The following is a 25,344-nucleotide window of genomic DNA, read 5'->3' on the forward strand; positions in this document are numbered from 1 at the left end:
GATGCTTATTTTCTTAGAAGTCTCACCCATGAATCTCAAAACCATAGTCTTGCAAGAAGTGGGACACTTCCCCTTCTTGATGCCAAGCCTATCTGGTTGACTTTGCATATTCATTTTCACCACAGTCATGCTTTCCATTCAGTTCTCACAAATCTCATAGATTTCAGTATTTTATAGGCTATGTACTATACAAATATGTCGCGTGTAGAAGGACATGTACATACAATATACTATAAAAATATGTTAAAGGACATGTACGTACGTGTATAGTAATTGTGAAAGTTCATAAAGCAAGTTACGTTTTCTTAAGTGCTAAAATTTTGGCCTCAAGAAAATCTAGTTTCTGTTTCCTGGAAATTCCCATTTCACAGTTAGGTCTCTGCAACGTAACCTTCTCCTCCCCCGCTAAGCAGAAGAGATTACTGTATCTGCATTTTAATACTTTTTAGGAATTACTTTGGGTTAACTAACAACTACATTACTATTAAACTACAGTACTATTAAATGGTAGCCTATGTATCATGTATATGCTGTGAATTCCCAAATTGTTATTATAGGTTTCAGAATCATTTTCAATTATTAAATTTGTGTTCATTTTATTTTACTCATTTTGTTATAGTTTAGCATAGATAAAACAGTGATGGTATCTGTAACAGCATCTAGAGCATTCACTGCTGGGGTTATTGGAGGCACAGCTCTGCTCATCGGAGGCAAGTGGAAAGAGAAACAAGGGCTGAAGGCTAGTTGGACAACTAATCATAATACCCCAGAGCCTCTCTATAAATGGGATAATAACTGGGACAAGTAAGCTTATCACTCAATTCAATCAGTAGTCACAGTGGATTTAGCTCTGGCTGATGTATGAAGAAACATGGAATCCAAAGTAAAGACAATTTAGCAATATCTCACAGTCAGCTAAAATGTTCATTTTGTAATTGAGAATGCGAGTTGGTTACAGTATTATTGAACCAAAAATACTCTAACACTGTCACATATAACATTGTCACATATAACACTGCCACATATAACACTGTCACATATAACACTGTCACATATAACACTGTCACATACAACACTGTCACATACAACACTGATACATATAACATTGTTACATATAACACTGTTACATTAATGTTGTTACATATAACACTGATAAATATACAACATTGTTATATACAGTATAACATTGTTACTTATAACATTGTTACAAATAACACTGATACTTATAATAGTGTGACATTAATGTTGGTACATATAACACAGCTAAATAGAAAGCTCAATGAATGCACTTCAAATGTCTCATTGAAATCACCCAGGAGATTAGAAGTCACAGATAGTTTTATAAATTTCCGTACTCGGGCCAATATCTTGCATTTACTTATATAATGTTCTTATACATGTAGTTGGAGTCCAAGAAATTATCAAGTTTTGTTCACCACTCTGGTAGTTTGCAGTTTTTCACCTGCCTTGTTGTTTAAAACTACTGTTAACATTTTAGTACATAATTCAAGGATGTATCTATCTGATAAGCAAAGGGCTAACTGGTATATAAGTAGTAGTGTGCCAATCTATGCTTATGTGCAACTACTAGCAACTTTGGCCGAAATTATGGAATTAATATGTAAAAATTACATTGAATTGGAGTTGTGTTTCGCTTGCTAGGCGTCAACATATACCTGGTGACGGCGACTCCTGTGATGCTGCAGGTGATAAAGGTCCTGGGCAGCCTACAGCCATCCGGCATATCTTGCTTATAAGGCATGGGCAGTATATACTTGATGGTGAGACAGATGAGAAACGAGTTTTGACTTCTTTAGGTATTTTCCTCCTTATTTCTCTATTTTAACATGTTTTCTTTTGTTGCAGCGAAGTGTTTATGTCTAACCATAAAGAGAATAATATACTGTAGGGAAAGTACTAACTAGATTGAAGAGGTGCAGTAATTCTGTTGCATATCTTTCATCCTGTTTGATTCAGTTTGTTTCATCAACAAGACTCCTTTAGAATATTCTTGGTTTACAATAATTTTGGAATAATGTGCCGTTGCTGGTGTGAATTAATATTTATTTTGTTGTTTTTGTAACAGCAAGAAGCACATATAATACTCATGAAATTAGATTACTTCATAACCTCTACTTCAGGGATGGCCAAATGATTTTGTTCATGATCCGCTACAGTCAAATCTGACAAATTAAAGATCCACGAGCTGAAAATGCGCTGTTTTCTTTCTACCACACATAGACATGCAATTATTTGTGTACATCTTAAAACAAAGTATCAAATACGATTTTAAAAACTTTGTTTATATACATACAGTCAAACATGGATAACTCGCCCACGGATAACTCGAACACATGGTTAATTCGAACGGTTTCTTTGGTCAGTTCCCACGTAATGATAAATTGCTATAGATAACTCGAACTCAACACTGTTAACTCGAACTGTTTTTTGCCCAACGGCTACCGAAACGGTTGTAATCGCTTTAGAAAATCACTTTATTCCAAGCCATAGAGGTAAACCTCAACTTTTCGTAATTCATAAGCGTCGTTATTACCACCATCGGCAAAATATTTTTGTCAACAACTTTTCTAAAGGTTTGGTGAAATTTGATTTATACCAAACATCCGCTTAACGATCGCCCTTCCGAAGCGAGGTAAAGTGAGGTAATCTTTGCATAAAGTTCAAGAAAAATCGGCAAAATTGATCGTGGGTAAAACGCTCAAAAGAAAAAGATGTCTTTTCTTTTGAGCATTTCAACAATGATCAAGTTTTGCCAATGTCAATCTAAAAAACGTCCTGGCAATAACATCACCTCAAACAACAAACCAATCTCAAGTGATAGAAAAATCTCTATACTTTTTGATAAAAACGTTTTAAACTTTACATTAGAAGCATTTAATTTGAAACAAGCCATTTGTGCTTTTGATTTATATTATAGTTTGTATATGTACTGATGTCTTTTCTTTTGAGCATTTCAACAACGATCAAGTTTTGCCAATGTCAATCTAAAAAACGTCCTGGCAATAACATCACCTCAAACAACAAACCAATCTCAAGTGATAGAAAAATCTCTATACTTTTTGATAAAGACGTTTTAAACTTTACATTAGAAGCATTTAATTTGAAACAAGCCATTTGTGCTTTTGATTTATATTATAGTTTGTATATGTACATGTATCTACTAATAAATAAGTAAATACATGGACTTGTGACAGTGCTCTGATAACTTGAACGCTCTGATAATTCGAACACTTTTGCTCGGTCCCGTGAAGTTCGAGTTATCCATGTTTGACTGTAATTGGACTAAAAATCAGTGAATGAATGTGCTGTGATAAATAGGTCTGATATCAGTCAGAAAAATGATGAGTGGGCTTTGACTTCACAATACTATCAAAATGCGGTTTCCTGTTACTTACAGTGACTCTTAAAGTATATAAAGAGGAGTATCTGTGAGACTTGTTCTATGATTGTTTTTCACAAAATCCATTACTGAAAACAATGAATATACAAAAATCCAAAAAACAGTTTCCAAAAATCTTTTTAAACCAAATTTGTAAAAATGTACTTCAAAAATATTTTTGACAGCCAACTTGAAAGATCCACAGAAAAACTACAGAGATCCACATCCGGAGCTCGATCCGCCATTTGGCCATAGTTGCTCTATTTGTTTCTTCTGCTTTCTTTGCTTTTCCATGCTCTCTTACTTAGTATCGACCTGAACTTTGCTCTGTGAACATCAAACAATACATAAAAATGCATTGATAGAATTACAATTTATTTTTGTTTATGCAGGTAAAGAGCAAGCTGCTGAGACAGGTCAAAGGTTAAACTCATTTGACTTTCCCATAACTAGGGTGGTCTGCTCAACTATGAGTCGTGCCAAAGAAACTGGTTCTATTATCTCATCACATCTACCTGAAAGTGTTCCTGTGGAGTATTGTTCCTTACTCAGAGAGGGGGCGCCCATTCCGCCAGAACCGATGTCTAGCCATTGGAGACCTGAGGCGCAGGTGAGCTATGCAGCACACATAGTGTACATGCGGAAGCGTATTCCACTATTGAACATATCGGTAATCATCTGGTTCCATTGTCGGCTGGCGCCATGAAAACTTGTGCGTTTGTTTACTTAAAGCAGTTCTTCCAAGATGGTGCGAGGATTGAGGCGGCCTTTAGAAGATACATACACAGAGCAGATGTGGAGCAAAAAGAAACGAGTTACGAAGTACTAGTGTGCCATGCTAATGTTATTCGCTACATTGTCTGCAGGTTTGTGAACAGCTCCATCGCTACAACTAAATACGCTTCACTAACTGCTTGATTTTCTGCATAGCAAGCGATCCTTCATGCTTATTTTCAAGTCCAACTCTTTTTGACTAATTATTCATCAACTCAGGCCTTTTTCAAGCTGTGACAATTCTCAAGTTGTGCGTTATTTTTGTGAAGACTTCTATATAGTGAACATCTGGCTTCCGTGTGTAATACCTTGAAAAATAGTTTGTTTTGTGACATTACCATAAATCTGCGCATGGCTTGCGCTTTTACTACAATGTGATTATGCAGATATTGCGCGCAGTTTTTGTAGCTACCTGTATGTCATGGAGGTTCTATTACGTAAATAACTGTGAAATGAGTAATTTTCTACACAGCTAGACATCTTATTCAACCGTTCTAGGTGTAGTCTCACTTAATGGTGCTTACGGGTAACATTGTGTTATTACTTGAATATTAATTAAAATTTGGTTTCAATCAATGCTCCCATGTGTTCGTTAGGATAATCTTCATTCAGACTACGTACATCGGTTCCATGCTGATCATACACACAAATATAATTGTTTTGGTTAGAATTGTATATTTAAAAGAATATTATCTAAATAAAATCTGGGCGTTTCATCTCTATGATCTACATACAACAGGATGATTCAGGGCTTCTTTGGTTCTACATCTTCATCATTCTTTCAATATATTAGCCAAAAAAACCAATGAAGATAATAAGGATGAAGCTTTAGTAGGCGATATAATGCTTTGGGTAATGAACATGTGGATCAACAATTTCTAAGCGGCGTGTTGCTATTACATGCGAGTACATGCAGGCTTTTATACGGAGTACAGACAAGCTTTTATGCATAATTTAGTCAACATTTGTAATTCACTTTCCCACATCAACCTATAGTTCTGTGGGACTGTTAAAAGCAGTTCTTTGCGAGCAATCTCTGGCAAAACCTTTACAAAACTTACAGTGAGCATGTTTTAGCTGCTAAGTGAGCTCATAATTTTTGCATTTGTTGTAATTGATGTGTTCTATTTAGTGGTTTTGTGAAGCAATTTGACCTGCTTTGCCTAATCATGCAAACAAACCTAGACAATATTCAAATTGCAGCGTTTTCTCATCTGCTCAGCGGCAATGTTTTTGCTAGGCATTTTAATCAGTCATTATTTTCTATTTGTACAAACATCTGTGATTCTGGTTTTCAACTTGCAGGGCGCTACAGCTGCCACCTGAAGCATGGCTAAGGATGTCCCTCCACAACGGCAGCATCACTTGGTTAACTGTCAGACCAAGTGGCAATGTTAGCCTTAGAGCTGTAGGTGACTGTGGTTTTATGCCCATAGATAAACTAACTACCACCTAAGCCAATTGAATTCATGATCGTCAATTGCCAGAGTAGCGATGTTTTGATCAAATAATGAATGTAAATAAATTTATTTCAGTAAAGCATTCACTTGATTCTTTCAAAATAGCTTTGACCGATTACAGATTTCTACCTTGATTTTTATCCAACTTCTAAACATAATGTGAGCTGAAGCTCTACAAGAAACCTATTCTCCAGGTGTTATGCATAAGAAAGCAGCACTGCAGGGCTGTATAAACAAAATGGGTAGTTTACTAACTAAATATGAGACAGCTATATTGGAACAACATGGTTGGCAGAAAATGAGTATATACAATGAAGATGCTGTGCTGAAAAATGAGTTGCTGGAAAAAGCGTACAATAGGTGTTATGATGTCAGTTTTACACAGAAATGTACTGATAGGAACACTACATGCACTGCTCAATACATTTATTATCTTACAGTTACAAATGTCTACAAGGAGTGCGATATCATGTTCTGTGCCCTCCTGTCTGTTCTTGGTAGACTTCTATACAATCATCATCCTCCATGCCAAGCTACAAAAATTAACATTTTCAACGCTTGTAATGACCTATACTCCATACAAAAAGTATGACTTCTGTAAGGATGTATAAAACGGTGACACACAATTTTATCTCTTAAGAAATCTGCTAGGGAAAGTTGAATAGATAAAATGGACACCACTAAAAACTTACACTACTTGGAGTCTCCTCATCATCAATCCTCCTGCCATCAAAGAAAAAGCGTAACGATCCGACAGGCAAGCCCTAAAACATGACGTGAAAATTTTACTCTTGTACAGACAAGTATAAAATGTGACAAAAAAATATTGCAGAAATAGGCAGACCATAAGTGAGGGACATTGGGCTTTTAATGGGCCACAGACATTGGCTACGCTTGAGTTATGAATTAGAATATTAGGCGATGTGATTGAAATTTACCACTGACCAAAAACAATGGTACTCACCACTAGAGTATTTCGAATTCGATGACAATCAAGCATTCTTTCAGAACCTATATGCGTAGTTGTGGTGTTTGCAAATAATGGAAATGAATTGTATGTTACTCAAACAGTGTAAATACATGCTATATTTCACTAACTCTTGAATTTTGCTTCACAACCAATGATTCAGGAAAACTTAATTTACTGTTGGGTTGTTATACCTAATCTACTGAAGGTTGTTTCTGTAAACGGAGAGACCTACTTAACATGTGACAGAAAATGCAGAATAACAATGAATATCATCAGCATTGATTAACTTGGATTGAGTATCATGTTGTTGCAAATGTTGTGTGATCTTACTCCAATGAAACGAGGTTCAAGCACAAGTGCATGTGGGGGTACCTTGCAGAGGTTGATCCTAGTTTCAATTCTGACAATTTATGTACAAAACCAAAGTTAAATACACTTTAGAGTTTGTCGACAATGAATGACAATTGGATAGAACTGTAGTAGTAGTAAACAACAGGCTTCAGTAATAATTAGCCGTTTCTAATGGTCTCCCTTCTGCTAACAGTTTATTCTAACTGCAACTCACTGTGTACCCTATTTGACTCACTATGTACCCTAATTTAACCTGGAGACAAGACTTGTAAATTTTAAAAGTCGATCAGCGTAGTATCAAAGATAGCCCGATAGCTACTACAAAAAAGTATTTATTGTGAGTAAACTATGGCATATATACTAGGTAACATATTTGACATTTTTACAGGTTATGCGCAGACTATTGATGCAAAATGATAGATCTCAATAGACCAAAAAAACTGAATTCAATGAAATTGAAAAATTTTTAAAGCTACAAATCGGTTCAAAAAACAAATTAAAATCTTCCCATCACAGCAGCACTACAATAAATTTTCACCACAGCAGCATTACCATAACCGGCATAATGAAAATTTAGAGCCAACCAAGCATTAGGTCTCAGTGAGGTGACAACAGCAAAGTATACATGTAATTTATGTTAAATTGATGGAACTTTCTTCTGCAGAAATTGTTAACTAGTCATCAAGTGTGTAATGTGCACAGGATTTGTTGTGCAGGTGAAAGCCCTACATTGAGTACTATTACTAGTTGGCCGACTGTCAATCCCATAAGGCTAGCGGTGGATTATTATCTAGCCATTTATTATATCTGTGGTTTTGTTCAACTTTGTCTAAGACAAATAAATATTTATCATGAAAACAGATGATGCTGATATTATTGTGGAAACTCTGTTAGTGACAAGTTCCTTAAGCCTGGTTCCCATATCGAATGCGAGACTCCGCGGTAAATTGCGCAGCAAAACGCTTGCGACGCTAGACTTCCAGGCTTCTGTTCACATTTAAAGCTGCATCGCTAAACATAATCGCATAATCACAAAATGTTCGCATGCCATGCCGTTTTGATAATGGTGACCTTCACCTGTACAGTGCATTTCGGGAAGGGTTTGCCTGCGACTTTTCGCGAAACTTGAACAGCGCTAAACTCTTGGTACCCGGCGTGTAGGTTCACATTTCACCGCAATAGCCTGCGGTGATGTCGCCGGTGCTTTGCGACATATATGGGAACCATGCTTTAGACACACAATGCTAAGAAATTCAAGCCTATTGTTCGCCATTGTCTATGTTTTACGCCTATTGCCATGTCAAAGGTTGATTACTACTTAATTTTTAGTTTTTCAAACCAAATTAATAAAACTTGATCAGCCAGAACTTTTTATTTATCTGCGTTGCAAATATGAAGCCAGATTTTTTAAAATTATCATTACATAGGCTTACTTGAACTATTTAGTAAAAATTATTGTGCATTTTTTATAATATTTACTATGGAATTTAATTCATTATACATGTATACCTCTATAACTACAAATATAACTATATATATAACTTTAATTCAATGACCATAGGTCCTGAGTTTGATAACAATGTTAAAAGATGAAGGAAATGATAATCATTGCAACGAAGCTGGAGTTACTAGGTTAACAATAAATTAACTATAGTTACAAAGGTTAATATACTATTTTGTTACAAATTTTTAATTAGTACAATGCGTATATAAAATTTTGATGTTTTTTATCAAGGGGTGTTTCCTTTAGATAACTACTGTAGGTTTTTATATCCTCTTTACAATATTTGCGCCTTACGATGCCAACACCGGAATGAATTAATGTCGTATGGCGGGATGCACTGTAGAAGTAAACAAAGTTGCAAGTATTCCAAACTGAAGGAATACAATGAGTAATTTTAAAAATCAAGGTAAGTGTGACCAACCACAGCAACAATACGTAGATTGCCTGAACCTAGGAGTTCATACATTACCAATTTTAAACGAGGCAGTTATTTCCTTGACACATTTAGGAGCTACATATCATTGGCTCACTCATCGCACAGCTAGGAACCCACATTGCCAGTGAATGAACTGATGCTTGCAAAATCTGAGAAAGACAAGGAGAGTTTTGACCTAGGCTCTAAAGGTTGGAAGGTAGTTTCTTGCATGCCATTTTTCTTTTTCAATTAGGATTGGAAGTATTAGTTTTAGGTCATCAGAGGAAAGATTAAAAACCGCTATGACACTAGATGTATTATGAATAGAACAAATCAGAAATAGGCTACGTTATTCTTGTGAATCTGTTAAAATTTAAGGAATGGGTCACACCATGTACAATATTTCCCTGTATAAATCAGGCAGCGGTCTACTAACTGATGTATCTTCGAGCCAGCCATGTAATAGTGGTATAATGCACATACAGGATGATAACTAGTAACTACTAGTATTGATTACAATTATTCTACAATAATCATTAATCATGACCAACCTGCTTCTGGCTATATGTCTTCTTTAATTTGGACATAGGCGTGGTCATTTTTACTTTAAAGTGTATTTCTGATCCTTGATCCTAAAAGCATTGAATAAATCCTACAATGTAACCTTGAGGGACATCAAGAAAAAGCTATATCTAACTCATCATTTCATCTTGCTAGTTGATTAGTAAACCATGTCCATGCGACATACAAGGTCATAATCGAAAACTAATTACAGTGAAACTCGGATAACTCAAACTTCAAGGGACCGAGCAAAAGTGTTCGAATTATCAGAGCGTTCAAGTTATCAGAGCACTGTCACAAGTCCATGTATTTACTTATGGCTTGTTTCAAATTAAATGCTTCTAATGTAAAGTTTAAAACGTTTTTATCAAAAAGTATAGAGATTTTTCTATCATTTGAGATTGGTTTGTTGTTTGAGGTGATGTTATTGCCAGGACGTTTTTTAGATTGACATTGGCAAAACTTGATCGTTGCTGAAATGCTCAAAAGAAAAGACAACTTTTTCTTTTGAGCGTTTTACCCACGATCAATTTTGCCGATTTTTCTTGAAGTTTATGCAAAGATTACCTTACTTTACCTGGGATTCGTTAAGAGCAACACTCCGAGGCAGTTCAATTAAAAGTTTTACGAGGTTTTACGGTACATTGTATATCACTCACGCTTTTTGAATGGATACTTATTGAATGTACACACGTATTCTGTGTTTAGGTCAAACGATGAATAGTTTTTTTTTAGCTAAGACAACGTATACGTTTAATTACAACAATTTTTAAGACGTTTTAAACATTCAACATTCCGACGTTGATTCAACACGGAATCAACGTCGGAAAACTATTCGTCACGGGCTAGCCGGGTCACGCACTCAAGGATTTTCGCCATGCAAATACAAAACAAAAACAACATGCTGTTTTTGTTTTGTATGTGCGTGGCGAAAATCCTTGCGCCCGTGACCCGGCTAGCCCGTGCTATTCATCGTATAGCAGTATAAATCTAATTTCACCAAACCTTTAGAAAAGTCGTTGACAAAAATATTTTGCCGATGGAGGTAATAACGACGCTTATGAATTACGAAAAGTTGAGGTTTACCTCTACGGCTTGGAATAAAGTGATTTTCTAAAGCGATAGCAACCGTTTCGGTAGCCGTTGGGCAAAAAACAGTTCGAATTAACAGTGTTGAGTTCGAGTTAACCATGTGTTCGCTATATCCGAGGGCGAGTTATCCATGTTTCACTGTATTTAAAGCACGGTAGTTAGGATATCGGAGAGTACAGGCAGTCATTTAATCAATATATAAAATAATTAAATGGATTGTTGAAGATATAAAGATTCTACTGATCTTGTAAATCTCAATTCAATTAAATTTTCTGAATAGTAATTATTATTTTTATGACGCAGAGCTGAGTTGTACTGAAACCATCAACAGCACCTGCTATTATTATGTGCACACCTGACTTTTTTCAACTGACCTACAATCATCTACAGCACCAGCTATTACTACGTATTCGGCATGTAGTGTACTCACAAACAGTGATACAGTTTGACAGAAAAATGATGGCGGTGCATCTATCTACTAGTACAACTAGACAATGACATAGAGATTGGTAGATTCACCATGAAAATATGCATGATAAACAAATTCCGCTTGCTACCTCCATAAAACGCTGGCAATGATGGACAACTAACACTGAACAGTAAAAATTCTTAGCACAAGTCAGTAAATTTACTATTAAATACACAAGCACAAAATGGCTGCACTTGAGGCTTCATTTGTGTGTATATAAAAAAGTGTACTGTCTAGTAGGAGTCACTTTTACTAGTGTATAATTAGTTGGTAATAGTATTGTTGGGTAGAACATAATGTTCCAGTCATTATAAGCTAGAGTACATAATAATTTAACATACAATTAAAAATATAAGCTGAAAGAAATACAGAAATTATTATCTTCTGTTCTTTTACCTGCCCAACAACTTTAAGGGTGATGTATTCTGTGGTTTCTTTAGAGTCACCACTAGGCCCGGCAGCAGCATCAGGTTTTGCATCCTACAATCAAAACATTGGGCAAGTTATATCAGTATACATTAATATAATATAAACTTTAATCTAGCATTTCACCAAGTGAATTGAATCGATTGAACATGTGAACATAAAATAATTATCACGCAAATTGTTAAAACGGAAAAAAATACACGTGATCATTGGGCTGCTACGAATACTATAACCCAATCAGAGCTCGGCACACTTAGGAATGCCTAATAACAGAACTTTCCATGAAGAGCTTCTAGTGTGTGCTCTAGCCCATGGCTTTTGACCACGATTTTAAGCTGCAATGCTGAATATTTTTCTTGGTGGGGTGAAAACCAAAAATAACCTTGAATTTTCCATTATCATTTTGGAAGTACCACAGTATATATTAATCATCTGTCATGGATAATCAGTTGTGTTGGCAATAGCATTGGTGCAACTATTCATATTGTTATATTTTTGGCTCAAGAGAAACCCATTATGTTTAAATAAAATCAACCGACTACAAAATTATAAAGCCTATGAGATGAAGTGAGCAAAAATAATTTTTCAACATCTTCAAACAGCGAAAGTCCTATTTTAAAATGTTTTGCATATAGTTACAAATGGCATCAGTGGTCTTCACAAAGCTGACACAAGCCTATCATTGTTCTATATAAAGCATTTGTTTGCGTAAAGCTGGAGTATTGTCATTCGAAAGCGAATCTTAAAATACCAACTAAAGCTGAAAAATAATCCCACGACCACACGAGCGGAGCGGAAGTGTGGGAGTTTTATGATAAATGCATGCGCACACAACTTACGAAAATTATTCATCAACAATGAGACGAACCCTCGTCAAGAAATTTCATCAAAAAATTTAAGCATCGGAATTTAAAGTCGTTAAAGTATAATAACGATACAAAACATATTTAAAACTATTTAAATATGTTACCAAGTCTTTGTAAACCTATGATAATATCTTAAAACTCACCCATCTGATCGGATTATACACAAATAGACAGATTAATTTCAACGAAAATCGCCACAAAACACTTGAAAAGCTTGGTTTAATAAAAGTTAAGACCGGAAACTAAAACGCCGAGGGACAGATAATAGAACGATGAAGTATGAAGATGTCTTGCGCATTTCACGAAAAAGTAACGTGCACTTTTCACCAGTCTATAGCATTGTCGAATTGCCGAAGGTTTTGGCCATTAACATAGGAGTACAGAAATCGTTTCATTTTTGCTCATTTCAATTTTTTCATTTTCATTTGCCAACACATTTAAATACTTTCCCATTCTAACTGATGTCCAACGCAGTATAAGTAAAGGCAAGCAAATTACGATGATATTTTTTAACGTTTCTTATGAGATTATTACAATAATTAACTATAAGTTTGGACGACTACAGAACAATGACTACGTAGTACAGACTTTCTAAAAATCTAACGCAGTGTAAGTAAAGGCATGACGATGATATTTTTTCTAACGGTTCTAATGAGATTATTGTAATAATTAATTATAAGTTTGGATGACTACAGGACAATGATTACGTAGTACAGATTTTCTAAAAATCTATATAAATATCACAACTTCGTGATATTGTTAGCTATGCCGTTTTGAAATGTAAACAAAATTGTGCATTGGTTTTTTATTATTACTATATAAATAATATTGGTTATTCTAATAATATCAATGCATTTTACTTCTAATATTGGCCAATATTGCATTTCTTTTTTTGCAGGAGGAGAGATATAAACATATAATCTTTTCCTTTCATTATTACTATTTGTTGTATATAATAACACCCAGTTTACTATATTCTAGAAAAATATACTATATATATATATAGTAGAAATTAGTATATATTTTACTATATATATAGGAAAATCTATATAAATATCACAACTTCGTGATATTGCTACCTATTACGTTTTGAAATGTAATCAAAATTGTGTATTGTTTTTCTATTATTACTATATTAATAAAATTGATTATTCTAAGAATATCAGTGCATTTTACTTCTAATATTGGCCAATATTGCATTTCTCCTATTGCAGGGGGAAAATATAAAGATCTTTTCCATTCATTACTGCTTATTGTTGTATATAATAACACCCACACCCAGTACATTACAGCTACCATTGCAGTTATCCTATTGCACTGCAGAGCCATTTGATTGCTAATATTGCATTTCTCAACCATCAGTACCCTTTCTTTTTTTGCCAGTATCTCTGGCCATCTCTTTGGTCGTGGGCTGTATGACAGTGGAATTTCTAGTAAAATACAATCAAAATAATTCATCTTAAATGAAAATCAACTTTTTCGGCCAATTATAGATGCTTTGGTTTCAACTAATCATAGACAACATATACATTTAGATATGATGCTAGGTGTCGGCTACGCAAAGACTTGTCGGTGTGTAGTTACAGCTCAATAGTAAGGAGCTGAGATAGTGTGCCAAGTTTAAGTTAAAACCTCAGAGCAGAATGTGATTGTAAAAATTAAAAGGCGTAGGCCTACTGTCTTTGCACTGGACACTCAGTCAGACACACTGAAAGGGGTTACAGCAGAGCTCATTATACCTATTGTAAAAAGCTTGGATGAAAAACTGTTCTCATTGGTAATTGACTCCCTTCAAAAACTATACCTACCACAAGTCATTTGTCAACAAATTGTATTGATCTTATATTTTCAGTACTAATACGGAAATATTAGTTTGATTTGACATGTTTTGCTAATATCTTTTACATTGTGTAATGTAATAGATCCCAGCAACTATAACGCTAATCCGAGGACATGCATCACTTATTATAAGACGAGACATTGAGAATGTAATATCATTAGTCAAATACAAGGTCAAACTTAAACATTCTTTAACCAGAAGAAAAATGTATCAAATCATTAGAAGTTACACAAATTACCCATTACGACAGAGTTGTTTGCCTATCTCACCCGTGTATTGAATTAGATTTCCAACAGTATTCTTTGCTTTTTTTTCATTTAGGCACATAGCACTAACTGTTTTATGCAAAACTGGCTGTGCCAGCCAGTAATTATTCATTTGTCAGCTCTTAGATGAACTTTGATCATGACTATTGTATGAACACATTTATTCTGCACATAGTGACAAAACTTGCAAATACATGAGCATCAATAAATGGCAAATACTTTGGCACTACATGCACCAAGTACTCATATCGAAAAATACCATGCGTCGTGTCAACTCAATCGCACTTGATGCGAGTTAACTCGCATATTTATAACATTGCTATGCACCCAACGCGAGTTATCGTCTGAGATTTACTCATTGTATCACTATTTTTAAATTATAGAAGACAATTTTTTATTTGTTAGGCCAATCAGACAAACGTTGAAATATGTCTCAATGATGTCTCTGGTAAAAATTATGACCAAAATAGTACACCCATATCGGCATCTACCTAAACCGGAAATCATCATGGCAATTTAAAATTTTATCGTTTGCGATCAATTTTTTTCAACTCCAGAAGTAAATATGCAGATTCAGAAGTGGTAAGACAGCTAAAGACTGCATAAATCAAATCAAAACATTGTTTTTAATGTTTCAAAGTTTTTATTAACTTTTAATTTTGCCAATTTAAATCGTTATACTCAAATAAAAATACACTTTTTAGGCTGTCAGCCGTAGTCAGCCTAAAGTTATTGTTCACTTTTGATAGCATCAAATTGATTCTTAGAGCTGTATATGAAGTCTGAAAAGCCAAGAACAGAGTTATTGAACATATTTTTATCATTTAAAACATATTTGTGACAGTTAATTTGCGTTATATTGGAATGTAGATTAGCTATGTTTTGGTGTGAAGGATTATACTAGCGAAGAAAAGTTCGAAATTAGAGTTTCATAATTTTCATGTTCATGATTAACTGTTTATGTATAAATAACATTGATAACTGTGTATTGTATGTAATAAATAAGAAATTTTAGTCAAACTTGGCATATTTTGCAATTTTTATGGTGCAAGTCTAACTTTGTTTCAGCAAATAACAATTTTTTCAAAATGAGAAACTTTCTGAAACTAGCTTCTTTGAGACAAAGATCTACATGAAATGGACATGAGTTGTCTATATGAATGTAATATCATTTGAAAGAAATGACTTGGTTGGTTCTTGTGCAACTTGAATGAGTAAATTATCTAAAGTCTGTTTCTTGTAGTAGTAATTTGAATTATGGCAATTTTCTGAAAAAATGAGCAGTATTTGGGGCTAATCGCCTCGAAACTAGCCGGGTGCGAATGAGTTAAAGCCGTGAAAACACGTAAAAAACACGTGTAAACATTGCCACTCGATTGCAACTCAGTTACTCATGATCAGAGCCATATAGAGAAGGGCAGTAGAAAGCGGTGCTTCCAAAATCTCAGGTTAAGTTTTTTATCTATTTAAAGTGGTATACCAGTTGAAATTCCTGTAAACTTTTGGATATGTCTATATCAAAGACCTGTGCTATATAGTTTTTGATTTTTACATTTGTGTTAAAGTTGTAATAGCTTTAATAGATTATGCCAAGGTGTCCATATTGTAAACATGTAAACACGATAGCACGAATCCTATCATTGCCAACTTATGTTCTGCTAGTTATATTATGTGGGTATATAATATCATATATATAATATATACCCACATAATATATATAATCACCATTGTTACAGTTAGAGGACAAATTTCATTATAAAATAATAGTACTGCATTAAAGAGGATTTCAAATAAGATATTTTATTGGAGTTCAGCCAACCCTTTCAAACTATGTATATTATTATATGTGAGGCTGGATTAAATTTTTACTGAGAAAGTTTTTAGTGTGTCCTTTGTGTTAAAACGGAAAAACATGCATTTTGAAGAGCTAGTGGCTTATCTTTAAAAACTCTCCGATTTGGTGGAAAGCACACCAATAAAAACCAATTTGGCTAATTTTAACAAAGCATGAAACATGCGCTAAATGTTAATGTTAGACAAATATTTGATGGAGAAAGTGAAAAACATGCTTGTAATCATGTCACCGCTGTTACATATAATTGTCACCATTGTTGCGCTGCTTATATTCTGTAACCTTGAAAGCGTTTACATTACCTGCAATGAGATCAATAATGGTATTAAAGCTAAGGATTACAATATAATTATAATGACAAGCATTAACTTAAAATGTTTTTTGTTTTCAAAGGATAAAATATAATTGCACAATAGTTGTAGTAATAATAAAAACGTGATAAACATGATTGAGCTTAAATAAAACAAGATAAAATAACGAATACTGATCATGTAATTGAGAGCATGTACTAACAAAATGTTTTAGGACATTTTGCACTCTTTTAGAGTGAGTAGAACATGACAGTGACTTGATTATGCGATGAAACTTTACCCATGCTATATCTTGTGTATTACCAACAAATGTTTTTAAGCTTAACCTTTTTGACAAACTGCACTTCAGCTTCAAGAGTATCTACACTTTTTACTACTCCCACAAATGCCTAGAGGTTTTTTCCAGGCATCAATCTTAGCACAAAATCACCTTCATTTAATGCACTTGCTAGTGGTTGCTCAGTTCTGAATTGCAATCACCTTCTGGATCACTAATTACACATTCATCAGTATCTATGAAAATGTGTAAAACTTCCTTATGGCATATTTTTACTTACATGGCTATAACTACTGAATGTTTTGTGCACAGCTTGAATGTGGTGTACCTGCTGCAATTTGTTACGCTATTTACGCATCCGCTGAACAGATGCTATCTTGCCCATGTTGAAAGCAACAATGACTGGCAGACTTTTCACCAAACAACATTCTGTATCAAGTATTTGTTGCAAGTTACTTGCATGAGTAAATTAGATTAAATTTCAAACCATAATTTTAAACCTACTCAGAATTGGAGTCGCAAGTTTGGGTAATACATTTGTAAGGTAATGTTTTGCATGTTTCATCTACCAAAAATGCTTGTTAAATTCCCACAATGCCTTAAAGTTATAATATAATGAATAACTTGTACATGAGAACATCATTGCACTACTAATTACCTTCAAATGTGAAGCGCACTCAAATTAACCCTATAATTATGTGGGTTGAGGGGTTCAACAATGGTGCCAATGTAACAGCAGTGACATAAATTGCTGAAACAGACGCTACTTGGAGCTAAACTAAAATTAGTTATAGATACAGCATATTAAGTTACCATTGAAAACAAATTACTAGTAATTTTGAAATAAAAATAAAAGTGTAGCAGAAACATATTGATGTTTTCTGTTACCATTGTTACTCAAAACATGTCAACTTAGGCCAACACATGCCACAACACATGCACAACAACATGCCAACACATGGATTAGTGCACAAAATAACAATTTATGCAGTAATAGGCAGCAAAGCCACTGAAATCCATTACAAATAAGCATTTGTGTTCAGAGGAATATGTATACCATATACTAACATCTCTATCTGGCCATTATTGCAGTAACACGTTTTGCACACATACACTAACTTTAGAAACTATTAAAACATGATAGAGGAGCACTATCCCCACAAGTATTCTTTATTTTAGGGTATGAGGTGTATACTTCCTATGAGATGCATTCTTTTAATGAAATTCCTGTTTTAAAATTTTGCCAAAAAATCCTTTATTTATGGATATGTCCATGTAAAAGCAAGAAGCTATCCAAAAAATTGTAATTTTCACACCGATTCATTCAATTCACATTCACCAATGTGGTCCTGTATTAACCACAAGAAGGAGTGCTTAGCTATAACCAGTTTTTATTAACTCCATGACAGCGGACCTTGCAACACCAGGGTGTGGCTGAGGGTAAAACTGTTGAGACGCTTCATTTTCATGCATCTAAAACTTATTATATTGAAGACGGCAACGATATCAGTAAAATTAGTACTAGAAGATATTCTATCAAATATATTGTACAGGCCGCAATAAAATGGTAACATTAAATTGAATAATTAAAACAACCAATGGATACTTAGAAGAATTATAAAAATGAGTGAAATTTACCACAAATTTTACACATCACCAGATCACTTTAGGAAGGAAACCATTGTTGTATACGTTGCATTTAGCAGAGAAATTTATTAGCAGGGTAGCTCATCGGCTACGAGTAATGAGGCTGCTTTGGTTTGAAAACTTTCAAATTTCTGGATATTCGTGCGATAAAGCTTCTGAATATCCAGAATGTGAATCACTGATAATTTTGTGTAACAGAATATACGCAGGTTTTCTGGCGATATTTTAAGGTTGTCAGGCTTAAGTATTTCACCAAGACCGTAACACTAGTAGCACGACCTTTGGGGTTGCATATGAACCTAGCTGTTTTCCTTTGGATAGCTTCGAAGTGATTGATATCCTGCATATAGTAGGGATCCGTGCTATGAGATGGCAAGAGACTACAGAGTCTCTACTCGCAAAGACTAAGAGTCCCCATCACACCTAAAAGCCATACTCTATAATTGGTCTGATAAGAAATTTATACACAATCAGACTAAAAGTTTTTGAAGTATGAGAAATTGTTCTCGTAAAAATCCTAACACACGGCTGGCTTTTTTTATTTTTGTATTAAATATGTTGCCAAGACACATCATTAGAACGATGGCAACTTTCTGCATGAGTCTCAATTTTGAAAATTTTTTTTAGCTCTCTTCGACTCCAACAATTTTCTGCCGCAGCTGCTCTCGTAGCATTGTTTAACCCTGATCATGACCAAGCACTTTTGATCAATCGATCGCGAGCGATATTGGCAACAAAAATGAACTGTACGATTCGATGTAAGTACAAAACTAAAACTGAAAAAAAACAATCCTAATGTGTAATAAAATTACATGTACTATGAGAAATTTTGTTTGCCGACTCCATGTGTCAATTGGTAATTCTGCTGTATGTAAAGATCGCGGTTACAGCATGCTACCAAAACCAAACAATAACTTTATTACACTGAAACAGTGATATTAAATAATGTGGACGTTTATTGATTGTGACCAAATAAAATGTGTGTTAAATGTTTGTGATCAACACTATATGACATAAGAACAGTCATTTACGTAAAGCTTACATTGGCGGGCTCCGACATGTTTCTTCGATTTTGATCCGCGGGCGCTAAAGGAAATTAAAGTTAAGAATTCGCGGCGTTAGAGCTTCTTTGCGAGAAGAAACGTACATGTACTTATAAAAAAATCAAAATATTACATTGTAAATATAAAATAATAAAACATTTTACAACATTTTTTTTGTATTTTTCAAATAATTATTAAATTATTTAAATCATTATTTTCAAGTATATTCAGTTAGTTTTTAAGGCTAAACCAAAACGCACATTTTGAAAAATTGAATAACTTATGACCTGAGGCTTACAAAGACTGTGATACGAGCAATTTCCAAAAAGTTTCATAGTTCTATGAAAAACGGGCTATCCCATGGGATGGCCAGATTTGTTTTTTTAAGATCATGCGATGGACCGGCTTTTATTCATTCATTCATTCGTTTGTTATTTTTGTTGCAGCTTCGGCGATATGTTAAAAAAGTTTTTACTGATGCTTTAAATTTTGGCTTTAAATTAAGATGGGTAGTTTTAAGTTTGATCGATATCGGTGCTACTTACATCAATACTTTTCTTTGGAAATAATTTAAAGAATGAAGATACTATGTAACACACTTCATACCCACAACTCTCTAGAATATTTGCTAGATGCAGAGGGCTTCGTTTAGTTTTTTATTTTGTTTAGAGCTATCATAAAAGCTACATCAATGCAGCTACTTGCAATTCATTTGTGATTAATATCTTTAACAGTCCTGTGTAAGAGGTTTAACTACTGTGCTTAGCTTTTAATTGCATGCTGTGGTGTAGATGTTTACTAGTGTATTCTCTCATATTTTGGTTGGTGTGTTGTAGCAGACTGTTATGTCAGCTTTGTTTTGCTGCGTGTAACATAACTTGGTTGTTACCAGATGTCAATACTTTGTTTTTATTGTTTCGGTTTTGGTAGTCATTTGGTAGTTCATCACACGCTGTGGTATGTTGCAGCATCATATCTTAGAAATTTTTCATCATCTTGTGGTTTGTGTTACATTTTTTTTATTAATTAGAGATTAGCTAATTAACTTTACAGCTTTACAATTACGTTCAACTCCAGATCATCTTCCATGGCCTCAATATTTTTAGGTACTGAGTGTTATTTTTGTGTTTTGCGTCAGTATTGAGCAGAGGAGCTAGTATACCCCAGTAAACGTTCGTACCATGTGAGAGGTTTGAGATCTCGCTTGCGCACATTCTAGCAATTGTTTGTTCAGAAGTGGGTTATGCGTAATTTTTCTTTTATAGTTTGTGAACTTTTTTATGCTCTTTAAAATCTGTTTAGCAGGCAATGCCTATTGTAATCTACAGCTGTCTAGCATTATAAATTTAAGTGTAGAATCATTGTAGAGCTTTTTTTGTTGGAAATTAATCAGTGTGTTAACCATGAATGCTACGTAACCATACGCACTATGCCTTGCATATTACCTACACATACATTGCATATGACATAACTTGGCTGCTAACAGATGACAATACTTTGGTCCTGTTTTGGCAGTTCATCACAAGTTATATGCGTGATTCATTCATCCCTGCTAGCACACTCTGTGACACCATGCACCAATATGATTCTGGTTTTGCATTTATGAAAATGGTTTTTAGAAGTGAAGTTGAAGGTATTTGTTGCTTGAACATATGTACAGTGGTATTAGCTTTTGGATATGATTATGCAAATCACAGTGATTAATCTATTGCCCTAGAAATAAGTTTAGCAATAACTCTTCATACCAAGTTTTATTAGATCAACTCTGTTTAGTGAAATTTTTTGTAGTCAATGATCGATTAAAATACAATATTTTGATGCTGTAGAATGTATTGGTGAAGTATGATTTTGTTCCAGCTATCGTAACCTTGATAATTTTCTTATACAAAATAGCTAAAAGTTGTAAGGTTAATTATTGAGAAAATATATGTGGTAAAGATACAATGGTAATCTTTTAATGGCAGTGCTCTGTAGTATGCAACTAGATACTAAGTATAAATCAACTGATAACAACTTTAATTGTTAATGTGTCAACTGTTGTTGCTAAGGATGTTTAACATGTGGCTGCTCAATAATTTGGCTGTTTTTTAGTTTTTTTATATCACAGTTTTTGAAAATTTTCTTACTACATTAACTGAATTTCTGAGCATATCAACAAATGAAGTGTTCATATTTAAAAATGTAATAGATATCAAGTAATGAAATTGAATTTTTTATTGTATCATTACATTGACTTCACACACATTAGTAAATTAACAGTTTCAGCCACTTGTAAAGTCTCCAGACATCAATGTGTATGACTTGTGGTTTAATTTCTATTAAATAGTGGAATATAATGTTTTCTGAAGATGACTGGTTTCTTTGATCTATTTTTTTATTTCACATTTTATGGCTCTCTGTTTTATTAGCATTCATAAGAAGAATTATGTCTGACTATTGCTGCAGTATTGCTGAACTATTCTACAAAGCAAAACTTGGGTTTATTGTTGGATGAGCAGATGTGATGTTAGTTTCATCGTTCTCTTGAAATTATAAATCTGTCAAATATTAAAACCGCAATAGCTGTTCAAGGTGAGTTTAATATTTTGTTGATCCTGAAGTATATTTAATGTAACCGAATGAAAAAGCTCATTGGATAGCAAAGAATTTCAACTGTATGTTGCGAATAAAAATATGTGCCTGACAGTTGGATTTGCTAGGTATGAAAAATCTTAGAAAATGGTTGTTTTGTCTGTTTGTTAAAGATTTTCTAGGTTCCATAAGGTTGGTAATAGCCCAACCGTATAAGACCCATGGTGTTACTTGCTCAGCTCAGGAAACATATTTTTTGCCATCTTCTGGAAAAAGTAGATTATACGGTATTTGATTTTGTCAACTGCATTAATTTTTATTAGTACTGTATTAGCCAACTGTTAACAGACTGATATGCCAGTACCTCTAGTTCATAAAGTACATGCAGCATTCTTATTTCAAACAAGTAACGATCAAATACTTTAAATGTTAAGATGATCAGTTGACGTAATTGCTTTCAGCAGCAACCATCTCACCCAAAAACGTTTGTGCTAACAGTTAGTAGTACATAACTGTAAGATTTGTTGATTTGATGTGTAGAAATTTAGACCTTGCTCTTGTATACAATAGTTGACCAAAGAGCTGTAACTGAGAGGGATGGGTATAAATAGTTTCGTGGAATTCACCTAGAGACACAAGGTATTGTGTATATTATTTATCTTTGGCCAAGTGCCATGCAGATAACCACTTAAACAACAGGCCAGTCAGTATACGTCGAAAAACTGAAGGTTGCTGTCAAGGTGACTTCTGTTAATGCTCAATTAGTTTTTCTGATGATTGTTTCATCCTTGGGAGAACCATGCTTTCAATTTCCAGGCTTTCAACAGTAAGTGTATGTATAGCTTATGATTATTTATTTCTGAACATTTCGCGATTGATTGACCATGTTTGAGCTATTAGCTCTGCATCTCTAAGTTATGCTCAGTCGCATATGCGCAGGTTTAAAAGCCATCATATAGTAGTTCATCTCATTAATATTTCATGTGGCTTAAGCTTTGGCTTGCCAAGCTATCAATCGTTTGCATGGCCCCTCCAGTCACAGTGATCGTCACACTTTTTGGCATATTCAATTGTATTAAATTAAAGCCGGTATGGCAGAGAGAATTTCAATCAGTTATTCTGGTATCCTATTGCCGGCAAGACAAGATTTTCTTTTTATCGTAAGAAAAGAGGTGAGTGGCATATCGACTTTCTTTTTCCATAGTAAGCTGCTCTACAAGTAATAGCTTTTATTGATTTTGTCTTATGCAGTCTAATTTAATTATTGGTTTACCATGGGCCTTCATTTTACACGATTCTTCAGTAAGAAGAGTGTTGGGTTTCACTTAACATTGGTAATAGTTGAGCTTTTCATATGTGTTTCTGCTATAGATACGAGCGGTAGTGTATGTTGTAGCACTGAGGTGTGATGGCTGCGAAAGGTATATATGAAGCAAAGGGGAAGAGCCTCCTTAGCGCATCTCTTGGTGATCTGGTTGTAGCCAACAAATGTGCATCTGTGAATTCTTCAACTGATTGGGAACAACTTCAACAAGAGCAGCCATGGCTCTTAACCTCGGTAAGTCTATCTGCAATCTCTCTATTCTACTTTTGTGTAACATTTGTAAATCTAACATCATTAGACTCATTATGCATTGTAAAAGCATCTGTGAGTCAGGCAATAGTCTTGGATTGTTATCAATGCGCAAATAGAAGCTAATTCTGGCCGATCAAACATGAATTTAGAAAATGCCTATGGAGAAACTTTCAAAACGAACATTGAAACTAAAAAAAATCATCTTTGCCTCACATTAGATCACAGCGCAAATTATTTGCTTCATCTGGTGCTTAAACTGGTGAATTTTGTTCTGGAAATTTGATTTTAAGACAATTAGCACTTGGCAAAGTTAATTGAGCATTATGTATATGTGTATTTAGATGTATCCTTCTCAGATGTGTGACTCGGTTTAAATGGCCTACCAGACAGCGTTTGAAGTGTTAATTATTCTTGCAAGACTGCATGTAGACTAGCAATGCCTGTACTGTTGGTAAAATTTAGATGATTTGACAAAAATATGAGGTATGATGGCATCTGGCTGACGAATAACTACATATGCTAACGAAGAGAAGTATTTCACTATTTGTGCCATTGGTGTTAAATTGCATTGAAGATAGACTAGGTGATAATGTTGGTGCTATTGAGATAATGTAAAAAGTAAGCTATGTATTGTAATGTAAAAGTAATGTAAAATATATATATTATATATATTGTATCAAAAATATGTATTGTATTTATATATGTTGTATCAAATATATGTATATTATATTTATATATATTGTATTAAATATAAATATTTAATACAACCAAGTTGGATATTAAATATAAATATTTAATACAATACATTTATTAAATATATATATTATATTTATATATATTGTATCAAATATGTATATATTATATTTATACATTGCATCAAATATAAATATGATATAAAATATAGATTACGATATATGGTGCTTGATAACCTTGCTAGTCCAGTCTTATTTTGGCAAAAATATTTCTCATTAAATGATTAAATCAGTATTCTAAGATACCTGATGTGTTGCTTTGGATTTCAGCTAATACATAAAGGAGGAAGATTGTTATCATTTAAAATACAAGATGATTATTTTCGTGATTTTGAAGTAGGAAAAGTGTACCACTGATCTTGAAGTAGAAATATAGCACCTGTTACGCGCGTGTCACTGATCACTACCTGCCTTAGGCTGCTTGTCGCTCACGTCATGCAATGCGATGCTGTAGAGGCTGATTGCCAAGCCTGATCAGATGATTAAACGAAGAGGAAAATTGGGGTTGATAAAAATCAATGCAACTCTAGGAGAAGTAAAGCAGTGGATACAAGAGAAGCTGACTGTCTGCGTGGAGGTTAGGAGAATCTTGAATCTCGGTATTTAGTGTGTTAAAGGTTAACTATGATGTGGTTTATGTAGCGGAGACATGCCTTACAGAGTTTCCTTGTTATATCACCATGCAGGTTATTTACTGTCATGTTAAGTTGTTATGAAAACATCTCACAATGGCAGCTTACCCAAAGTGGAATGGAGCTGTTTTACCTTAGCAATGTGCAGCAATAATGGAATCCTTCTAAGTCATGGGTGGGCAACCTTTTGGGCATAAGGATACTTTCAAATTGTAATTTGCTAGAAGGCCGCCATCACCTATGTCCTATAACTTTTAATAACCAGTGCAGACAAAAGAATGTTTACCTC

General features: G+C 34.2%; 3 protein-coding genes across 5 annotated transcripts in view; 2 read left to right on the forward strand and 1 right to left on the reverse strand.

Annotated features, from left to right (window-relative positions):
* The first annotated feature begins 599 nt into the window (after positions 1-599).
* On the forward strand, positions 600-5,716 carry LOC137389521 (serine/threonine-protein phosphatase PGAM5, mitochondrial-like). 2 transcript variants are annotated; one of them, XM_068075550.1, is made up of 5 exons: positions 600-804; positions 1,663-1,817; positions 3,793-4,010; positions 4,133-4,266; positions 5,480-5,716. In XM_068075550.1, the coding sequence occupies exons 1-5, from the start codon at positions 641-643 to the stop codon at positions 5,628-5,630; spliced, it is 822 nt and encodes a 273-aa protein (XP_067931651.1). In that variant the 5' UTR covers positions 600-640; the 3' UTR covers positions 5,631-5,716. The 2 variants fall into 2 exon arrangements, with proteins under 2 accessions (XP_067931651.1, XP_067931652.1); XM_068075551.1 differs by having other exon boundaries at positions 4,136-4,266.
* LOC137389522 (small ubiquitin-related modifier 1-B-like) lies at positions 5,683-19,602 on the reverse strand. The gene is made up of 5 exons (XM_068075553.1): positions 19,524-19,602; positions 11,393-11,476; positions 9,426-9,506; positions 6,327-6,398; positions 5,683-6,167 (listed from the first exon to the last, which is right to left on the reverse strand). The coding sequence occupies exons 1-5, from the start codon at positions 19,539-19,541 to the stop codon at positions 6,102-6,104; spliced, it is 321 nt and encodes a 106-aa protein (XP_067931654.1). The 5' UTR covers positions 19,542-19,602; the 3' UTR covers positions 5,683-6,101.
* A 3,269-nt stretch (positions 19,603-22,871) lies between these two features.
* Positions 22,872-25,344, forward strand: part of LOC137391068 (ATP-citrate synthase-like) — a 58,885-nt gene continuing 56,412 nt past the window's right edge. For both annotated transcript variants that reach the window (XM_068077414.1, XM_068077415.1), the window contains exons 1-3: positions 22,872-22,927; positions 23,492-23,653; positions 24,878-25,000. In XM_068077414.1, the coding sequence (XP_067933515.1) occupies positions 23,504-23,653; positions 24,878-25,000 (273 nt within the window). In that variant the 5' untranslated portion in view covers positions 22,872-22,927; positions 23,492-23,503. The remainder of the gene's footprint in view (positions 22,928-23,491; positions 23,654-24,877; positions 25,001-25,344) is intronic.

Source organism: Watersipora subatra, chromosome 3, assembly GCF_963576615.1.
Source record: "Watersipora subatra chromosome 3, tzWatSuba1.1, whole genome shotgun sequence".
NCBI lineage: Eukaryota > Metazoa > Bryozoa > Gymnolaemata > Cheilostomatida > Watersiporidae > Watersipora > Watersipora subatra.

Bases quoted from the DNA above. Each gene is read 5' to 3' on its own strand.
- LOC137389521 (XM_068075550.1), top strand. From the start codon at position 641: ATGGTATCTGTAACAGCATCTAGAGCATTCACTGCTGGGGTTATTGGA. The intron at 805-1,662 runs GTAAGCTTATCA...TTCGCTTGCTAG, and splicing joins TGGGATAATAACTGGGACAA to GCGTCAACATATACCTGGTG. The intron at 4,011-4,132 runs GTGAGCTATGCA...GTTTACTTAAAG, and splicing joins ATTGGAGACCTGAGGCGCAG to CAGTTCTTCCAAGATGGTGC.
- LOC137389522 (XM_068075553.1), bottom strand. The intron at 9,507-11,392 runs GTAAAAGAACAG...CAATGCTTTTAG, and splicing joins CCCTTAAAGTTGTTGGGCAG to GATCAAGGATCAGAAATACA. The intron at 6,168-6,326 runs GTAAGTTTTTAG...TAATTTTTGTAG, and splicing joins ATGAGGAGACTCCAAGTAGT to CTTGGCATGGAGGATGATGA.